At 44.3% G+C, this 15,848-nt stretch overlaps 3 protein-coding genes across 3 annotated transcripts in view; 2 read left to right on the plus strand and 1 right to left on the minus strand.

The window, feature by feature from the left end:
* LOC124302529 (angiotensin-converting enzyme-like) overlaps positions 1-15,848 on the minus strand; it is a 44,908-nt gene that overhangs the window by 20,759 nt on the left and 8,301 nt on the right. Inside the window, exon 10 of the mRNA XM_046758792.1 lies at positions 14,729-15,071. Within this exon, the coding sequence (XP_046614748.1) occupies positions 14,729-15,071 (343 nt within the window). The remainder of the gene's footprint in view (positions 1-14,728; positions 15,072-15,848) is intronic.
* Positions 4,049-6,939, plus strand: LOC124302528 (uncharacterized transmembrane protein DDB_G0289901-like). Its single transcript, XM_046758791.1, has 2 exons — positions 4,049-4,197; positions 4,539-6,939. Exons 1-2 carry the CDS (start codon positions 4,186-4,188, stop codon positions 6,729-6,731), a joined length of 2,205 nt encoding a protein of 734 aa, XP_046614747.1. The 5' UTR covers positions 4,049-4,185; the 3' UTR covers positions 6,732-6,939.
* Positions 12,531-14,452, plus strand: LOC124302536 (proline-rich protein 4-like). The gene is made up of 2 exons (XM_046758806.1): positions 12,531-12,646; positions 13,021-14,452. Exons 1-2 carry the CDS (start codon positions 12,635-12,637, stop codon positions 14,230-14,232), a joined length of 1,224 nt encoding a protein of 407 aa, XP_046614762.1. The 5' UTR covers positions 12,531-12,634; the 3' UTR covers positions 14,233-14,452.

Raw genomic sequence — 15,848 nt, forward strand, 5'->3', positions numbered from 1 at the left:
GATCGACAGGTAGACAAAAATAATTCTTGAATTGCTATTTTGTTGCGATTAGCGAATAATTTATTGATTACATTTCGAGGCGAAGGTGCGAACCGAATGCCATGGTCAACAGGTAGACTCTGATTTCCGCGATCAGTAATTCGTTAAAAATCCTCGTAATTTTAGCTCGATGTACTTTCTTCGCGTGGCAAAAAGTCTAATGGTATAAACGAGCAGAAAACTGACGCGAAAACTAATGAAAGCCAGTCGTGATATACCTTACCAGTGCTTTAGTGCGAAAGGAGAAGCAAAGGCCGGAAGGTCTGGCCGTACAACGTAAAAAAACAAATATTCCCGAAACAAATAACTAAGGAATAATTGTTCAAGAGCAATACATTAATTGTAACAATACATTAGAAAAGAAAGTTTTTCAGCGAGCATAGAAATCACTTTTAGCTGCTGTAATTCTGTCTGGAGAAACGTTATTTCAATGCTGTAATAAAAGATGCAAAAATAGTGTACGAAGGAAAAGATGAACTGATTTGTGAACGTTGACATATCAGAAAAACACATCGCAGTGATCAAATTTCAGGCTAGAATGTCAAGGATGATCCAAGGCTGCAGGCGGTTATATTATAATATTACGCAATAATTGTGACATAAATTTTACTCTTTATAACACCGAATTATGCGTCAGTTATTTATTCTCGATAAAATATAACGTCATCTTGATACTCTATGAATAGAAATGTGTAAAAGTTGAACCGGATTCTCAGAATTCAGATTTATTTAACGTACGTATATGAATGTGCAGGCCATTTGAATAACGAAAATTTTTAATTATCAACTGATTTTTCGGGACAAGTTCATAGATATATACATAAATTTGTGGGACGACTGGTTTTTCAACATTTTAGACAAGCCAGGCTTAATCGATGACCAAATCGTTCAGACGTTACGAAATTTTTCGGGAAAAGGGGGGGAATGTAAAAAACAAAAATTATCCATTCCGTTTTCAATACAACGCAACGCTCAAGTTTCTAAATGTTTGTAACTCTTATAGTATGGCAATTTTTGATCACATGTCATATCGATGACTCAATTTTTTGTCACACGAACTGCAATGAATTTTCTAAGGACATTCGAACAGTCCTCGTGTGCAGCAGAGACGTAACATCGTTCTGCAGATCGGTTGCAGCAGACGTTGCTAATCGTGAGCGGTTTTAATTAGAGAAACCTGGCGAGATATGTAATACTTCATCTTTTTTTTACCTCCGTCCGTATATAGTTAAAAACCGTAACAATTACACCTGCTAGCAGCGCAAGTTGGCGACTTGAATTACGTTTCAGATTATATCAGCAAGAATTTTTCATCCACTGTGGAGGAATTTTATTAGGGAATTACAGAAGTAACCAGCTGCATTACTCGCCGCGGGAAAATTGCGGAATGAATTCCACGCGGTATTCGGACAAAATTTAGCAAACCCCGAGAAGCGGAGTCGCTGCCGCCAATGAAACGTGAAATTTTCAAAACTGAATCTGCAGCTAAAAACTTTTCTCGAAAGGTTATTTTGGGAAATCTTTGGACCCGAAAGTCGGCACCACTGATACGATTATTATTGTTGCGATGTACGGATCTTACGTAACTCGATAAGTTGATACATGTGATTAGAAAAAATTTGCCCATATTTTTACGCCGAGTGAAAGCACAGAATTGTCTCTTTCATAACCCTAATCAAAACTGATTGGAGAGGAATTTTTGGCGCCTAATATATTAGACGGTATCGATTCACTTGGTTCCAAATTATACGGTCACTCGATAATTCTGTCGAGCATGATAATATGCTTCGTAACACCGCGGCATTGGATGCTGTAAAAAAAGTAAAAGATGTTGAAATAAAAAATGGAATTATCAGCGCTGCACAGTTTTTACCTTGAATATAAGTTTTGAGATAAAATGTGAGACTAGCGATAAATTTTGACGGAGAACAGCAATTAAGTGGTAGTAAATTTCTAGTTTTTCAAAATCTCGTGAACAGAAAGGAAAAGTTTTCGAGTTTTTGAAAAGATTGTTGATAATTTCGTGCAACCACAAAATGTTTAATTTTTTCTTTTGGTTATTTTGCGGTTAGTTTAATTCGCGCTAATATCAGGCTCGGTGACAAATTCAATGCGACGATTCGAGAATATTACATATTAACTACGGTGATGCGAAATTGCGAAATGACTCGTGACGATATTCGATTTATTACATACATTACATAGCTCGCTCAAATCGGTCGGCGATTAATTTCTGCATGTAGGTATACCGTGAGGATATTATTATAACCCTCCCGTCTATTTTGCCCAACAATTTCCCCCTCTGTTGGTCGAAAATTCCTGGACCAGCGAAGCAAGGACGTGCCATTTCTTGATATTGTAACCCACGCGGAGAAGAGCCAAGCACCGCGATATATGGACGATACTATGAATACATTTGCATAATTTCGAACTTACAGACGTTATTACACACATTTTTATTACGGAATCTAGAAAATCGTTGATAAACATACAAAAACGCAGAGGCTATAAATTTGCACTTTTTTTCTCAGACTCGATCTCAACCTTTGTCTCACCCCTCGATGGAAAAACTTTGTTTTCAAATTCCAATCGTTTCGACAATATCGACTAAAGTATAGGAATATCGTGGAATGCGGAAGAATTTTGTCGCAGAAAACTGCGCTTCGTATAATGACGATGTCATATAAGCGAATGCCTTATATGCTCAAATCGGTCTGTTCATTGAACAAGAAATGAGAAAAAAATCAGAGGACGGTAAAAAAATAAATGTGATCAATTTACGATCCATTGTTCACAACAATTTTTGGAATAAAAACGAAACAGCGATTTTTACGATATTTTGTTATTTATCTGAGATCAAATCAGATTATATCCAACGTTTTTCATACCTTTAGGATTTACAATGAAGATGCCGTGGGAGTCATTTTGACCCCGGTGCGGAGCGAAGGCGTTGAAGGGCAAATTTCACTCAAAGTAACAATTTGGAATTGAAATATACTACCAGGCGTAAATGAATTTTTGCAGCAGAAAATGTGAGTGAGAGTTGTAATAAAATGTTGAAAAGTGTAACGCGCGTTGATCCCGCCTGTGAAGCAGAAAGGTAACCGATCAGCGAGTCGCTCAATACAAGTATAACGCATTATATATAAACACGTAGGTGATTAAAAATGAAGCTTGAACCATCGTCAGACGTTGAATAAATTTTTTTATGTGTGAGTATGTGGGATAAAAATTACGTGGCCAATTACGAGGGCCCTTCCCGTTTCGGGAAAGTTGCCTTTGCCTTTGTTACCCAGTTGCGGTGTGGGTAAAATAAGGTTGCGGCGAGTACGAGAGTTCTTTTTATCGCGCGTTGTTCTTTTTCCTTCTTCTTTCTTTTATCCGTAGACTAAACGCGTCCATGTTTCAATTGTACCCGATAATGGAATAATAAACTATCCGGCAGAAGCCGATGCATACATTACTAGACCGTTCCGTTAGAAACACTAATTTTCTATCCCGCTCGCTTGTTTCGGCAGAATTTCGCAAGGACCGAGCGATGAGCAAGTTGCAGCTACATTATTAATCTGTTAATTAACTAATTACCAAAATTTCACAAGTGTTTCGTACACCACTGGAAGAGGAGGAGCCGACTTGGTGATGGATGAGAAAAGAAAAGAGATGCGGGCTTCTCGACCTTGCAAAATTATCGCTAAATAAATTACGGCTATTCCATACAAAGTTTAAAACAGCGAACACGTTTTGTAGGTTAAATAAAAACAAGAAGAGAAAAAAAAAGTGCCAAAATTAGACGACAAATAATCCCTGGTTGAATCAACAACTGTCACCAAAACGTGTAAAATTTGTAGGAATAATCCATCACAGCAGCGCAAGGAAGCAATAGAATCGTAGGTGTGAATTGGTATCGCCTTAGTTGCAAATGCGGTATTCACGGGCGGCGTTGAGCGTTCATCCCATACTTTCAAAAAGCTGGACAATGTCGATCATCCAAATGTAATTGTGGGTACATACAGAGGCGCGGTGTGGAGGCCTCTGGGACCGGGCGGGCGGACCGGCGAAAGTTGTCTGTAGTATAAATAATGGTGGAGACCTCTCGACCAGCATCCAGTACTCGTTTGGCTCTCCTGGTCTCTTGAACGCACAGCTATGAGACATCTGGTCAGTAATATTCGCCGCCTCTCATTCTCGAACAAGATACACAGTGTCCGAGGAGTATCTTACTAGGTCATAATGCAAGGGACTAGTGTTGTGCTCCATGTACAAGTACCCATAAGATTGATAGTGATTTTTTAATATTTTTTGAAAATATTTCCCGAAGTGCAGAATTTCCGTTTGTCTCTCAGCTGATACTCTTTGAGACGTTACGAATGCAATTACTCAGAATTCAAATAGTCGATCACTAGTTCACCTCTCGCTGACTATCGTTCAAGACCTGTCCCATATTGCTCCGCTTCCAATCACTTAAGCTTCGCCGCTAATTATTCGTCTTTGAATTGCAGTGTCTCGTCGCTTTCCTGGCGCTGTTCGCCTTCGCGTCAGCAGCCAGCAATAAAGAGGATCTCGAACGAGCAGCCGAGCTCGCAGTCGAGAAAGCGGCGGAAAAGGCGGCCGAAAGGGCGGTTGAAAAGGACATCGAAAGCGGTTCAAAATCAACGGAAACAAAGACGGTCCACGAGTCCCACTTGAGCACGGACAAGAAGAACGATAAGCGTAGCACGCTCGGTCTTGGCTATGGCTCCGGATCCGGATGGCAAACGCTGGGTTCAAACGGCGGCTGGCAGTCGTTGGGTAATTCCAACAATGGCTGGCAATCGCTAGGTTCAAACGCTGGCTGGCAATCGCTGGGTTCAAACGCTGGCTGGCAATCGCTGGGTTCAAACGCTGGCTGGCAATCGCTGGGCAATTCCAACGGCGGCTGGCAATCACTGGGCAATTCTAACGGTGGCTGGCAATCGTTGGGCAATTCGAACGGTGGCTGGCAATCGCTGGGCTCAAATGGTGGTTGGGATTCATCGAACCTCGGCAACGCGGGCTGGCAATCATCGGGCTTGAGTGGCAACGGAGGATGGAAATACGGTTCCGGAAACGGGGGCTGGCAGCTGTCCGGCGTTAACGGAGGCCTCTACGCAGGTGGACTGGGTGTGAATTCCGGTCTGGGTTACGGAGGTGGCTGGTCGAGCGGAAGTTACGGTGGAGGCGCAATCGCGGGTGAAGGAGCAGTTCTGGGTGGAGTCCAGGGCTGGAACGGCGGCCAGAAGTTGATCTCGATAAACACCGTGAAGACGTTGACGGTTGAGAAGAAGATTCCCGTACCAGTGACGGTTGACAAGAAGGTGCCGGTCCCTGTTTACCGTCGAGTTCCGTACGAGATCAAGGTGCCAGTTCCAGCGCCCTTCACCGTCGAGCGCAAGGTGCCGTACCCCGTCAAACACTACGTGACCGTCCCAGTCCACGTGCCACAGCCCTACCACGTCGTTAAGCCCGTACCCTACGAAGTCAAGGTCGACAGACCCGTGCCGGTCCCGGTTCAGGTCAAGGTGCCGCAGCCGTACACCGTCGAGAAGAAGGTGCCGGTCGAGGTCAGGGTGCCTGTGCCGCAGCCCTACACCGTCGAGAGGAGAGTACCGTACGAGGTCAAGGTACCCGTCCATGTGCCCCAGCCCTACGAAGTTGTCAAGAACGTCCCCGTACCCATCAAGGTCCACGTTGACCGACCCTACAGAGTTGACGTGCCCAAGCCCTACCAGGTCTTCGTTAAAAGACCATACCCCGTAGACGTTCCCAAACCCTACCCCGTCGAAGTTAAGGTTCCGGTCGACAGACCCTACCCAGTTCCGGTCGAGAAGCCGTACCCCGTTCACGTCAAGGTCAACGTGCCGCAACCCTATAACGTAGAGAAACCGGTTCCTTACCCGGTCGAGAAGCCGTACCCGGTCCCAGTCAAGGTACCGGTGGACAGACCGTACAACGTCGTCGTTGAGAAGCCGTACCCAGTCACCGTCGAGAAACCCTATCCAGTTCCAGTCCAGGTCCCAGTTCCCGTTAACGTTGGTTCCAATGGTTGGAACGCTGGAGGTTCCGTATCAACGAACGGCGCCAGCTACGTCGAATCTTCTGGCATCGCGACTGGTGGAAACTTCGTAGCATCTTCTGGTCTTACCAACTCAGGGTCTTACGGAGGCGTTTCCGGAATCTCCGTAGAGCAGGGATACGGATCCGCGGATCTTTCTTCTCAGGGCATAAGCTCCGGATCGGTCTCGAGCTTGTCCTCTGGTGACTTGTCCGTACAATCTGAACTCACTCCACCTGTTCTCTCGGCGGGAAGTAGTTACGGCTCTGGATGGTCGTCCCAGGGAAGCGGCGAACTGATCAACTCTGGAAGCGGACTGGTTAGCTCTGGAAGCGGATGGTCGTCCCAGGGAACTGGCGAACTTATCAACTCTGGAAGCGGACTGGTTAACTCTGGAAGCGGATGGTCGTCCCAGGGAAGCGGCGAACTTATCAACTCCGGAAGTGGATTGGTTAACTCTGGAAGCGGATGGTCGTCCCAGGGAAGTGGTGAATTGGTCAGCTCTGGAAGCGGACTGGTCAACTCCGGAAGCGGATTGTCGGTACAAGGAAGCAATGGATGGTCCAGTCACAAGAACACCGAATGGTCCGGTGAGAAGAACAGTGGGTGGTCAAGAAGCTAGAGGGTTTTCGACTCCAGCGTTCCAGCGATAACTTTTGTACATTGTAATAATATTGCTTGAACGAGTCGATGATGTTTCAATTTTTGTACCTACTGCTAATAGTCACGTGTGTATATTGATGTTAATAACATAATGATAATATTGTAAAAGGAAAGACCGAAACACTTTGTATACACCGATGTGTAATAAAAGACAATTTTTATACGAACTCACCCAACGGCTAGTTGCCCTCTATCGTTTTTCCGCTCGTTCACCACTGGGAGACAAATGCATTAATGAACAGGCAAAAAGTGGTCTAAGGATCCGGTGCTACATATAAATGGCGAAACAATCGTAAACCTAGATTTGAAAGGTTCTAGATTTCACTTCGTGGTCGTTCTTCCAGTCGACTCTTTCCAGAACAGAAATACGTGGCTTCTGTGCTGACAAGTAACGCAATATGATTCGTAGACCTTCGAAGAACCCGAAATAAGAACTGACACTGAGAAGATAGGAACCACAAGAAGTTCCTTTTCCCTTTCGCTGAGTTCTTCTTACAATTGAAATCGAAAGCAATTTCATGTCGTCAAATCAACGCCCAGAATCTATTTTCCCTACGAAAAAGCGGCACTACTCGTTTCCTGAATGAAAGGGAATCCCCTTCCACAGCGTCTGATTGTAAACCGCGTTGAATTCTATCCTTCTCTCAAAGCTGTGCATCATTGTCAATGTGGGCGAAGGTGATGGTAAAACACTTGTTTGGATATTGAAAAGTATAATACCGTTGGGTCGTTAGCCGTGAGAGGATCGAGCGCCCACCTCTTAACTCGACAAGAGATTTCTATTCTGATTGAGAACAAAAGAAACAAGGTGTCCGGAAAGAACAGTGAAATGGATGGACGCAATGCGGCGAAAAGAATCATCGTAATCTCCGATCTGCGTGTGTAACAATGGTGCTGTCATAACGGCGCATAATCGTCACTGCTTGACCAAACGATGACAAATCGTTCCGATATTGACAAGTCAACTTACCGGCCGAAACACTTTTCGCCGAATTGTTTATCTGCTCGAGATATCAGTGACAGAAATTTCTCTGAACAGCGAACTCTGCGTAACATTTCACCGGGAGGAAAGTTGCTGTGGAGTTTGGAATTTGAATAATGGCCTCAGGCGGCAATTGAGATTCGATACAAAGGCTCGGTGGAGCAAAAAAAAATTTCCCGTCTTTAACAATAACTGCAAAACCAGTTTTCAACGCTCCTCCTCGCCGATTTGATGATCCAGAAACAGATCCTGACATTCAGTTAACGGTAGTTTCGTTCAGCTGCATTGGAAAGTGTTCCAATTATTGTGCAAAAAATTACTCCGAACGGAACGTCATGAATTATGCAACTAATTAAAATTCTGCGATTCGTATTTGCCCGCCCCGACTTATGACGCGACCCCGGGGCTACGTAAATGGCAGAAGCTTTATGTTCGCTCGCAGAATGTGAAAGTGGTTTAATTAAATTATACATATCAATGATTACATGGGCGGTGAAAATTTCTTTTTGTAATTCTTCAGCCGATTTAAATTGCGCTTTGAAACGCAAATATTACATATTTCGTTAAAGAATCTGAAGAAAGAAACTGAAAGACAATAACCGGATGCGATACCGGATTGAAATGAATTTCAACTTTTGGTCCGTGGTTCGAATCGCCTGAATTATTGTCGATCCCTTTTAATTTTTTTCCACAAACTTTTATGCCGCAAAGAAGAAAGAGGAACGGTTCGCAACCGCTCGTCGCAAAGACTTTCGCCTGCATTTGAAAATAGCGTACATATAATTAACTGACTTGTTTAAAAACAGAGCATGCTTCGTGTCTTTTTGAACTCTGCGGCTCCGCTGCGTTGCTCACTCAGTCTGCACTTACATGCGGCCTTTAACCGAAATCGGGTAATTTATATGATAAGCCACGGAAAGGCTTACGTTGCTACGTTCTAATACTAAACTGGGACTGCATAAAAAATTTCTTTCCACTATTTATTTTCTCCCTCAAGTCGACAGAAAGTTTGATCGATGGTGCGGAAGGAAATTTGCTAGTAATGATCAGGCAAATATACCTACCGTAAAACTTGTCGCGTAAATTACATATAATATACATAAAATCATGAAACGATTTATTAAAAATGTCTCGGATATTTCAGCTAATCGACTTTCGCTTCAATTCCAGTTTGTTAATTACGTTAGACACGCGGTTGAATATCGGAAAATCAATTGTCGTATATTTTTCACATTTTCAACTATTAACTCTAACCATAAATTGGCAACATACTATTACGAAATTAATTGCTCGGTGGCTTGGTAAAATCGATTATCGAGAATCGTTCGACTCGCATTACTCAACAAGTAATAACACACGCGTGTAAAAATGCAACGATAAATCGCAAGCACCGGTCGGATTCCACTTCCTGTTACATTTCACTCGACGACGCAGCCGATCGTGCGCGTTACACTTGTATAATATACATAAAATAACAATCAGCGGTCGATATAGCGTTGAGATTAGAAAATGATCGTTCGCCTGTGCGCCGTGTCATCATTGCGTTATTACACGTCTATAAATGGATCCGATCTTGGCATAGCGCCGACAAATTGGGCCCAATTTATTTCGTGACTGATGGTTTGGCAGGTGAGGAATACCACGGAATAGAGATCCTCATCCTGCACAGTCCACGGAACCGATTATGTGGCGTGCATCGTGTCCATACGTGTGTATAAGTAACACGTATAATTTAAAACTCTTCGATACTTTCTCCGATCTTTGTACACACACATCGGGGAATCACCAAAGGGTCTCGAATTTCGCGCTCCGTGACGTTAATTGCTTCTGTCTTGTTTGAAGTAATTTGACGTGCCACGCAACTCGCCGATCGCGTTGTTGATGCTCTCGTGAAACAGAACGCCTGTAATTAATGAAATTCAGACTACTTTCGACGCCGATCTTCGATTTTTCGAGACCCGAATCCAACCGCTTGTCTTGTCAAATGCTGAACTCCGCCGAGGCGAGGGTTCAAAGCCGGTCAGTTTCAGGCGAAAAGCTTCGACGGAGTTCTAATTGCCGTTGAGCAATAGTTTCTGGACATCGTCAGCTGCGTTTTACGCACTGCATCGTTATGTACCTTTTGCCACATGCGCTCGAGAACTCCTGTTGCATAATATTTAACTACGTGCGCACTGCGCTATGACAAATTGGACGAAGTTGAAACCTGTTCGCTTTTCTCAACTTAATCGCGAAACCCGGTTCTCTTGCACACACGCAAATTGAGTTTCTCTCGCCGCTTAGCGATATTGCAGGCGTCTTTAGCTGTAGAATGATTTACGAATTTTCTGTTCCGATTTTTAATTTGCTAAAATCTTTCAAGCTTACATCGAGAAAAATTTATCCAGTTATAGTTACTTATTCATCATGAGAAAAAAAATAAAAAATTCAAAAAGAAGATTAGTTTCCTTAACCGGAAGATTCATCGCACGTGATTGAAACGTAAAAGTTTTCCATCGGACAAATACGAGAAATGAAATTTTTCAAAGTGTGCAGAATCGTTGCAGCATTTCGCACAACGCAAGCTCTCTCACCTCTTCTCAGTTCCGATTATGGTTTACCCGTGTAATTGCACACTTGGGAGCGATGCGACAACGTCACGTCGCTACTGAGTTAATACGCATTACGGTATTCATTGTACATGTACGTATATGCAGCGTAATATCCCCGGAGTACCATTCAGGTAATTCCATGCCTAAATTTATCCGGTTCGCGTCTGGTTTAAGCCCGTTACGTCCTGTTGCTCGAGTCGCTACTTATGGGTATTTTTATTTTCTTTCCTTGGTACGTTTGAGAAAAGGAAGAAATAAGAAAAAAAAAAAAAAAAAAACGAACAGGAATATAAACACCGGCCGCGGCCCAAAGTAAGAGAGTGAAATTGTAACGATCGAAAGTAGATTTCATTATACGGATGATACGGCTTTCCCATATTTAATACGCATTATGACTCCGTACTCGGGTAATTGGAGAAGTCGAAGATTTTCATACGATATGTATAATTATAATTACAGAATTACCTTATATTGAGTAAAATATCCCCACTTTTAAGTATCAGAGAAATCGTCAGTTTCATTCTTTCGGAATAACAATTGAAGTTCAGTTTTTTTTTTTTTTTTTTTTGTTTTCTTTTTTTCTAAATCACATCCCATTCAATTCTGTTTATTCTTTTCATTCGTTATCTTCTAACGCGGATCTCGTATTTCTGTGAAGAAGCTTTTGCTCCTTGTGTTGTTTACTTCTTTTTACCGATTTTATTAATCATCGAGGATACAGGATGTTTACGATCTTAAAAAGTAACGATATCGAAAAAGTTTCTCTTTGGCACTTAGCAAAACTCCCGGACGAGAAGAAATGTAAAATTTTAGAGGAAGTGGAGGAATCGTTTTGTCGGCAAAAACAAAAAATAAAAAATCAGGCTACAAGTGTGTACACAGCACGTATGCGCGTGTATAATAAGGCTTATTTCCATAAGCCGGTGTTTGCGCAGAATTCGTAAAGTGTGACGTTGAGCAAATATTTGAATATTTATCCTCATCGACTTTACTTTACGCGTCAAAATTATCTTCAGTGAGTGTCCAGTTTTCTTGGGTACTAAAGAATACAGATATTATTCGCTTCTGTATATAGCAGAGAGTTAATATTTAATAACACGCACGCCGCTGAGGCTGGCAATAAAAGTGTCTCGAAGTTTTACGGACCTACAAAGTGAGTATAAAGAGAATCGAGTAGCGAGTTGCTAATACGAAGTAGCAGAACTCGTTTTACGTAACACTCGCTTTCTGTTCGACAATAAAGACTCTTCAACAAATCTCCGATCGTTGGAATTTGAATTGCAAAAATTGGAAGAGTAGAGAGAGAGAGAGAGAGAGAGAGAGAGATCGGAAAAAAGAAAAAGATAAAGCAAAGCTAAGTATAAGGGCGTCAGGAAATGTGAAATACTATGTAAAACAATATCATTCCGTAGATGGAAATTTCAACCAACGATGTATAACGATTTACTCTGACTGCTGCCGCAGATATCAAACCTCCTTTTACTTTCATGAATTTTCATTACCGCTTGTATCGTGTCGTGGCTACGGTATTGTAGATATACAACTGCGCAATAACGCAATGAGGCCAATCGCGTAGCAATGAACTTGCAAGGTTCGCATAATTCACGGGCGTGGAAGGTATCAACCGCGAGATTAATTCGAATCAGCCGAAAAATTTTCCCCACAAGTCACTGCGAGCAGGATAACAATTAGGGTATATAATTCGGGCAGTTTTTTTCTCTTTTTTTTTTGACAATAATTGTTAACAATTACGAGATGTGTAAAAATGAAGAAGAAGAATCAAGTCGAGCAGGTGTCAAGAGGGAATCGATTTGCGTGAAAGAGAAAATGAAAGGGATTGATATATCGGAAGTAGGATCGAAAATCGTTCATGCCAGACTTGCGAGGCTTGTGCAGTTCCTTGTTGAGCTACGGAAGGATATTACATGGGAACGGAGAGAAACGTGAACAACACACACAAGTAGCCATATAGAACGTAATAGCGTCCGAGTAGGAGAGCGTGGTTGTAGATGAGCTGAGATAGTCTCACGTGTTGCGCTGGCAAGTTTGTAGGTGAAGTATAAATGGAAGAAGAGGAAGAAGAATAAATAAAAAAAGTAATATACACACGTTAGACATACGCTCGGTGTAATCATCGTACGTATTTCACTTTCAACCGCTGCAGCACACAACAATATATGTACCTCTTCTTTTCAACCGGGGAAAGCAGCCGGTAGGTATAAAGTCAGGTGGTTCTTGAGGGCGAGCATCCAGTAAAGTCTGGACTTTGGTCACAGCGATACCGGAACTATGCGGCTATTGGTAAGATGGAAAAACGCATCGTGAATCCTCCGCGGATTTGATATACATTGAGTGGAACGCGGAGTAAGGATCGGTTTTGTCTTTCCGCGCTGAGGAGATCGAAAAAAGTAAAAGAAGAAAAAACCCGTGGCTCGTACGGACATGAGTTTACGTATCGAAGTGAAACACTTTACCAGCGACTCGTTAGCGTCTTCTTAAACGAACGCATTAGGCAAATGAGCCTTGTACTCGACAAACGATCCTTCCTCCGTGTTTGCTCAATTACGCAAAATCGAAAGCGTTGGTAAAGCCACAGTCCAGTGTCGACGAAACGTGAATTAATACGAGTTTGATACATGGCGATCAAACTCAAAGTAATTCTTTCCGAATTCCAGGTGCTGTTGTCTCTGGTAGGCCTGCTGGCCTTGGGATCTTGCGAGAAGGACGCGTCGCCGAAGTCGGTCGAGGATAAAGAGGACTTGGCGTCAGCCTCGGAGAAGAAGCAGGACAAGCGAGGCCTGGTGGACGTTGGAAACCACGGTTTCAATCTGGGCTCCGAGTTGGGCGGAAGCCACAGCTTCGACCTGAGCGGTGCGGGACATGGAGGTTCGTTCGGGGGTGGCGAAATCGGCGGGGGTCACGGGCTGGACTTGAGCGGCCATGGGGGTTCGGGTCAGAGTTACGGGGGTGGCTACGGCGATGACGGGGGGAAGATAAAGCAGATAACGATAGTGAAGAACGTGAAGATTCCGTACCCGGTTGAGAGGAAGATACCGTACCCGGTCGAGAAGGAGGTTCCCTACCCCGTTAAGGTTCCCGTTCCACAACCTTACCCCGTAGAGAAGCAGGTACACTACCCGGTCAAGGTGTACGTAAAGGTTCCGGTTCACATTCCGCAGCCCTATCCAGTTGAGAAGAAAGTCCACTACCCGGTTCACGTCCCGGTGGACAGACCAGTGCCCTACAAGGTGTACGTGCCACAACCCTATCCGGTTGAGAAGAAGGTCCACTACCACGTTAAGGTCCCGGTTCCGCAGCCCTACCCCATAGAGAAGCCTGTGCCGTATCCGGTCAAGGTTCCGGTACACGTGCCGCAGCCCTTCCCGGTCGAAAAGCCGGTACCTTACCCGGTGAAGGTGCACGTGGACAGACCGTATCCGGTACACGTCGATAAGCCGTACCCAGTTCCCGTAGACAAGCACGTTCCCGTTCCGGTAGAGAAGCCGGTTCCATATCCGGTCAAGGTACACGTTGAGAGACCGGTTCCCGTTCCGGTAGAGAAGCCGGTGCCCGTTCCCGTCAAGGTTCCCGTCCCTGCGCCCTATCCCGTAGAGAAGAAGGTTCCTTATCCGGTCGAGAAGCCTGTTCCGTACCCCGTTAAGGTACCGGTTGACAGACCGGTTCCCGTTACCGTCACGAAGCATGTTCCCTATCACGTCGTCAAGCATGTTCCATACCCCGTGAAGGTCCCGGTACCGGTTCACGTCCAGGAAGAGGATGGTGGTCGCGAATCGGGATACGGCGGTGGTGGCGACGTCGGACAGACTTCCGTTGGTGACTACGAGTCCAGCTTTGGCGGGTACCAGGAGTCTCACCATGGACACTAGGGACCATGGTTTTTTTTTGAGGTCTACTTGTACCTTTTTACGTTCGGCCATTGCTACGATCGTGACTCTTTTCGACGTGTACGAAAGGGGAAAAATAAACCTAAACTCGGAAGCTCCGAAGCAACGAGTCTAATGCATGTACCTGTATTAACGTATCCTACGATGTATCGTTTAATTGTCTTGTATACACTTTCTAATAAAAACCAAAGAAGAAAATAAACCCGTGTGCACAGCTGCGCGCGTGTTTATATCATCGTACGACGTTCTGATTTACATCCCTGTATGTAACGGATTATTTTGTACGATTTATGACTGAGACCCGGAAATCGGAAAGTGAAACTGCGATCGAAGTGATCCACTTCCGCCGTACCGTAACGCGCCTTTGAAACACATCACATTGCCCGGAAGTAGCGATCAAGTCATTAATCTCATCCACTTCCTCTTAACTCGTCGAGATTCTCGAAAAACAATTTCTCAAAGCCCGTAAATCACTCACCGAATGTAGGGGATGTTCGCCGGTATGTGGTACTTGGATCCTGGATCGAAGTCGTCCTCGGACCTGAGGACCGGCGGCTTAATCCCCGAGTACTGTTCGCGCAGTCTGTGCCAGTGACAATTGTACTCCTCCCTGTTCACCACCCGGTTGAAAAGGTCCCATCGCCATTTGTCCATCGTCAGGCTAAACGGCAGGAGTACCACCTTGTCCATCGCGAGAGCGAAGAGGTAGTTTATGTCCGCCGAAGGCTCCACCGAATATCTGGGCGCCAGACCAATGGCCTGGAAGTGTCGAGGCGTCGCGACGCTCAGAGCGACAGCTTCACCAACGGCCTCGTGAAACCCTGCGAAAAGTAACGAGAAAATGACATACGTAGAAACTGGCATGGTAAACGTTGTCTGAAGCAATTGCGATGTGGTGAAATTTAATCCATACCGAATCGTAATCGTTTCAGCTGTTCAATTGCTGTACGTATGTGAGATTCGCAATAGGCACAATAGGCACAATAGTTATCACGATTCAGATTTACGATACATTTTTTCCAATTGGATACTTTCGGTGGACTTTCACGCCACGGAGATCCGAGGTCTCGTTTTCTCGGAACGGACCAGATATGGTATCGAGCGAAAAAATGGAGACGACTTGGCGCGAGATAATCAGCGTTATCGCTCATTACACGCACGCGTGCTTCCTGATTAACGCTGCTACAGAGGAACATTTTACCATCGCGACGAGCGTTGGAGAAAGTGCAATTATGCCCGCGAAAAAATGAGACCTGTACCCGTTTCGTCCGGCGCCGCGGCGTTTTATTTTCCACTCTCGTTTCATCGTCATCTTCTTCTTCTTCTTCTTCTTCTTTGTATTCCACTCCTCGTGTTCGACGTAACTCATTCCGACTGTTAAACTCGAGTATCTATACCGACTTTCGAACCATTAAACGTAAACACTGAACTCTATTTACGACTCTACTTACCGGCGACGCACAGAGACATGCGAGTAAATATTTACTTCCGGACGTTACGAGCAGCGGCTCAACTTGCGTAACTCAGTCTTCGCTCAGCCGTGATTGGAATCGTGTCACGTTCGGAAAATCGATATCAAATTTGAGTGTGACTCGTGA

The sequence above is a fragment of the Neodiprion virginianus genome, chromosome 4 (genome assembly GCF_021901495.1).
Source record: "Neodiprion virginianus isolate iyNeoVirg1 chromosome 4, iyNeoVirg1.1, whole genome shotgun sequence".
Lineage (NCBI taxonomy): Eukaryota > Metazoa > Arthropoda > Insecta > Hymenoptera > Diprionidae > Neodiprion > Neodiprion virginianus.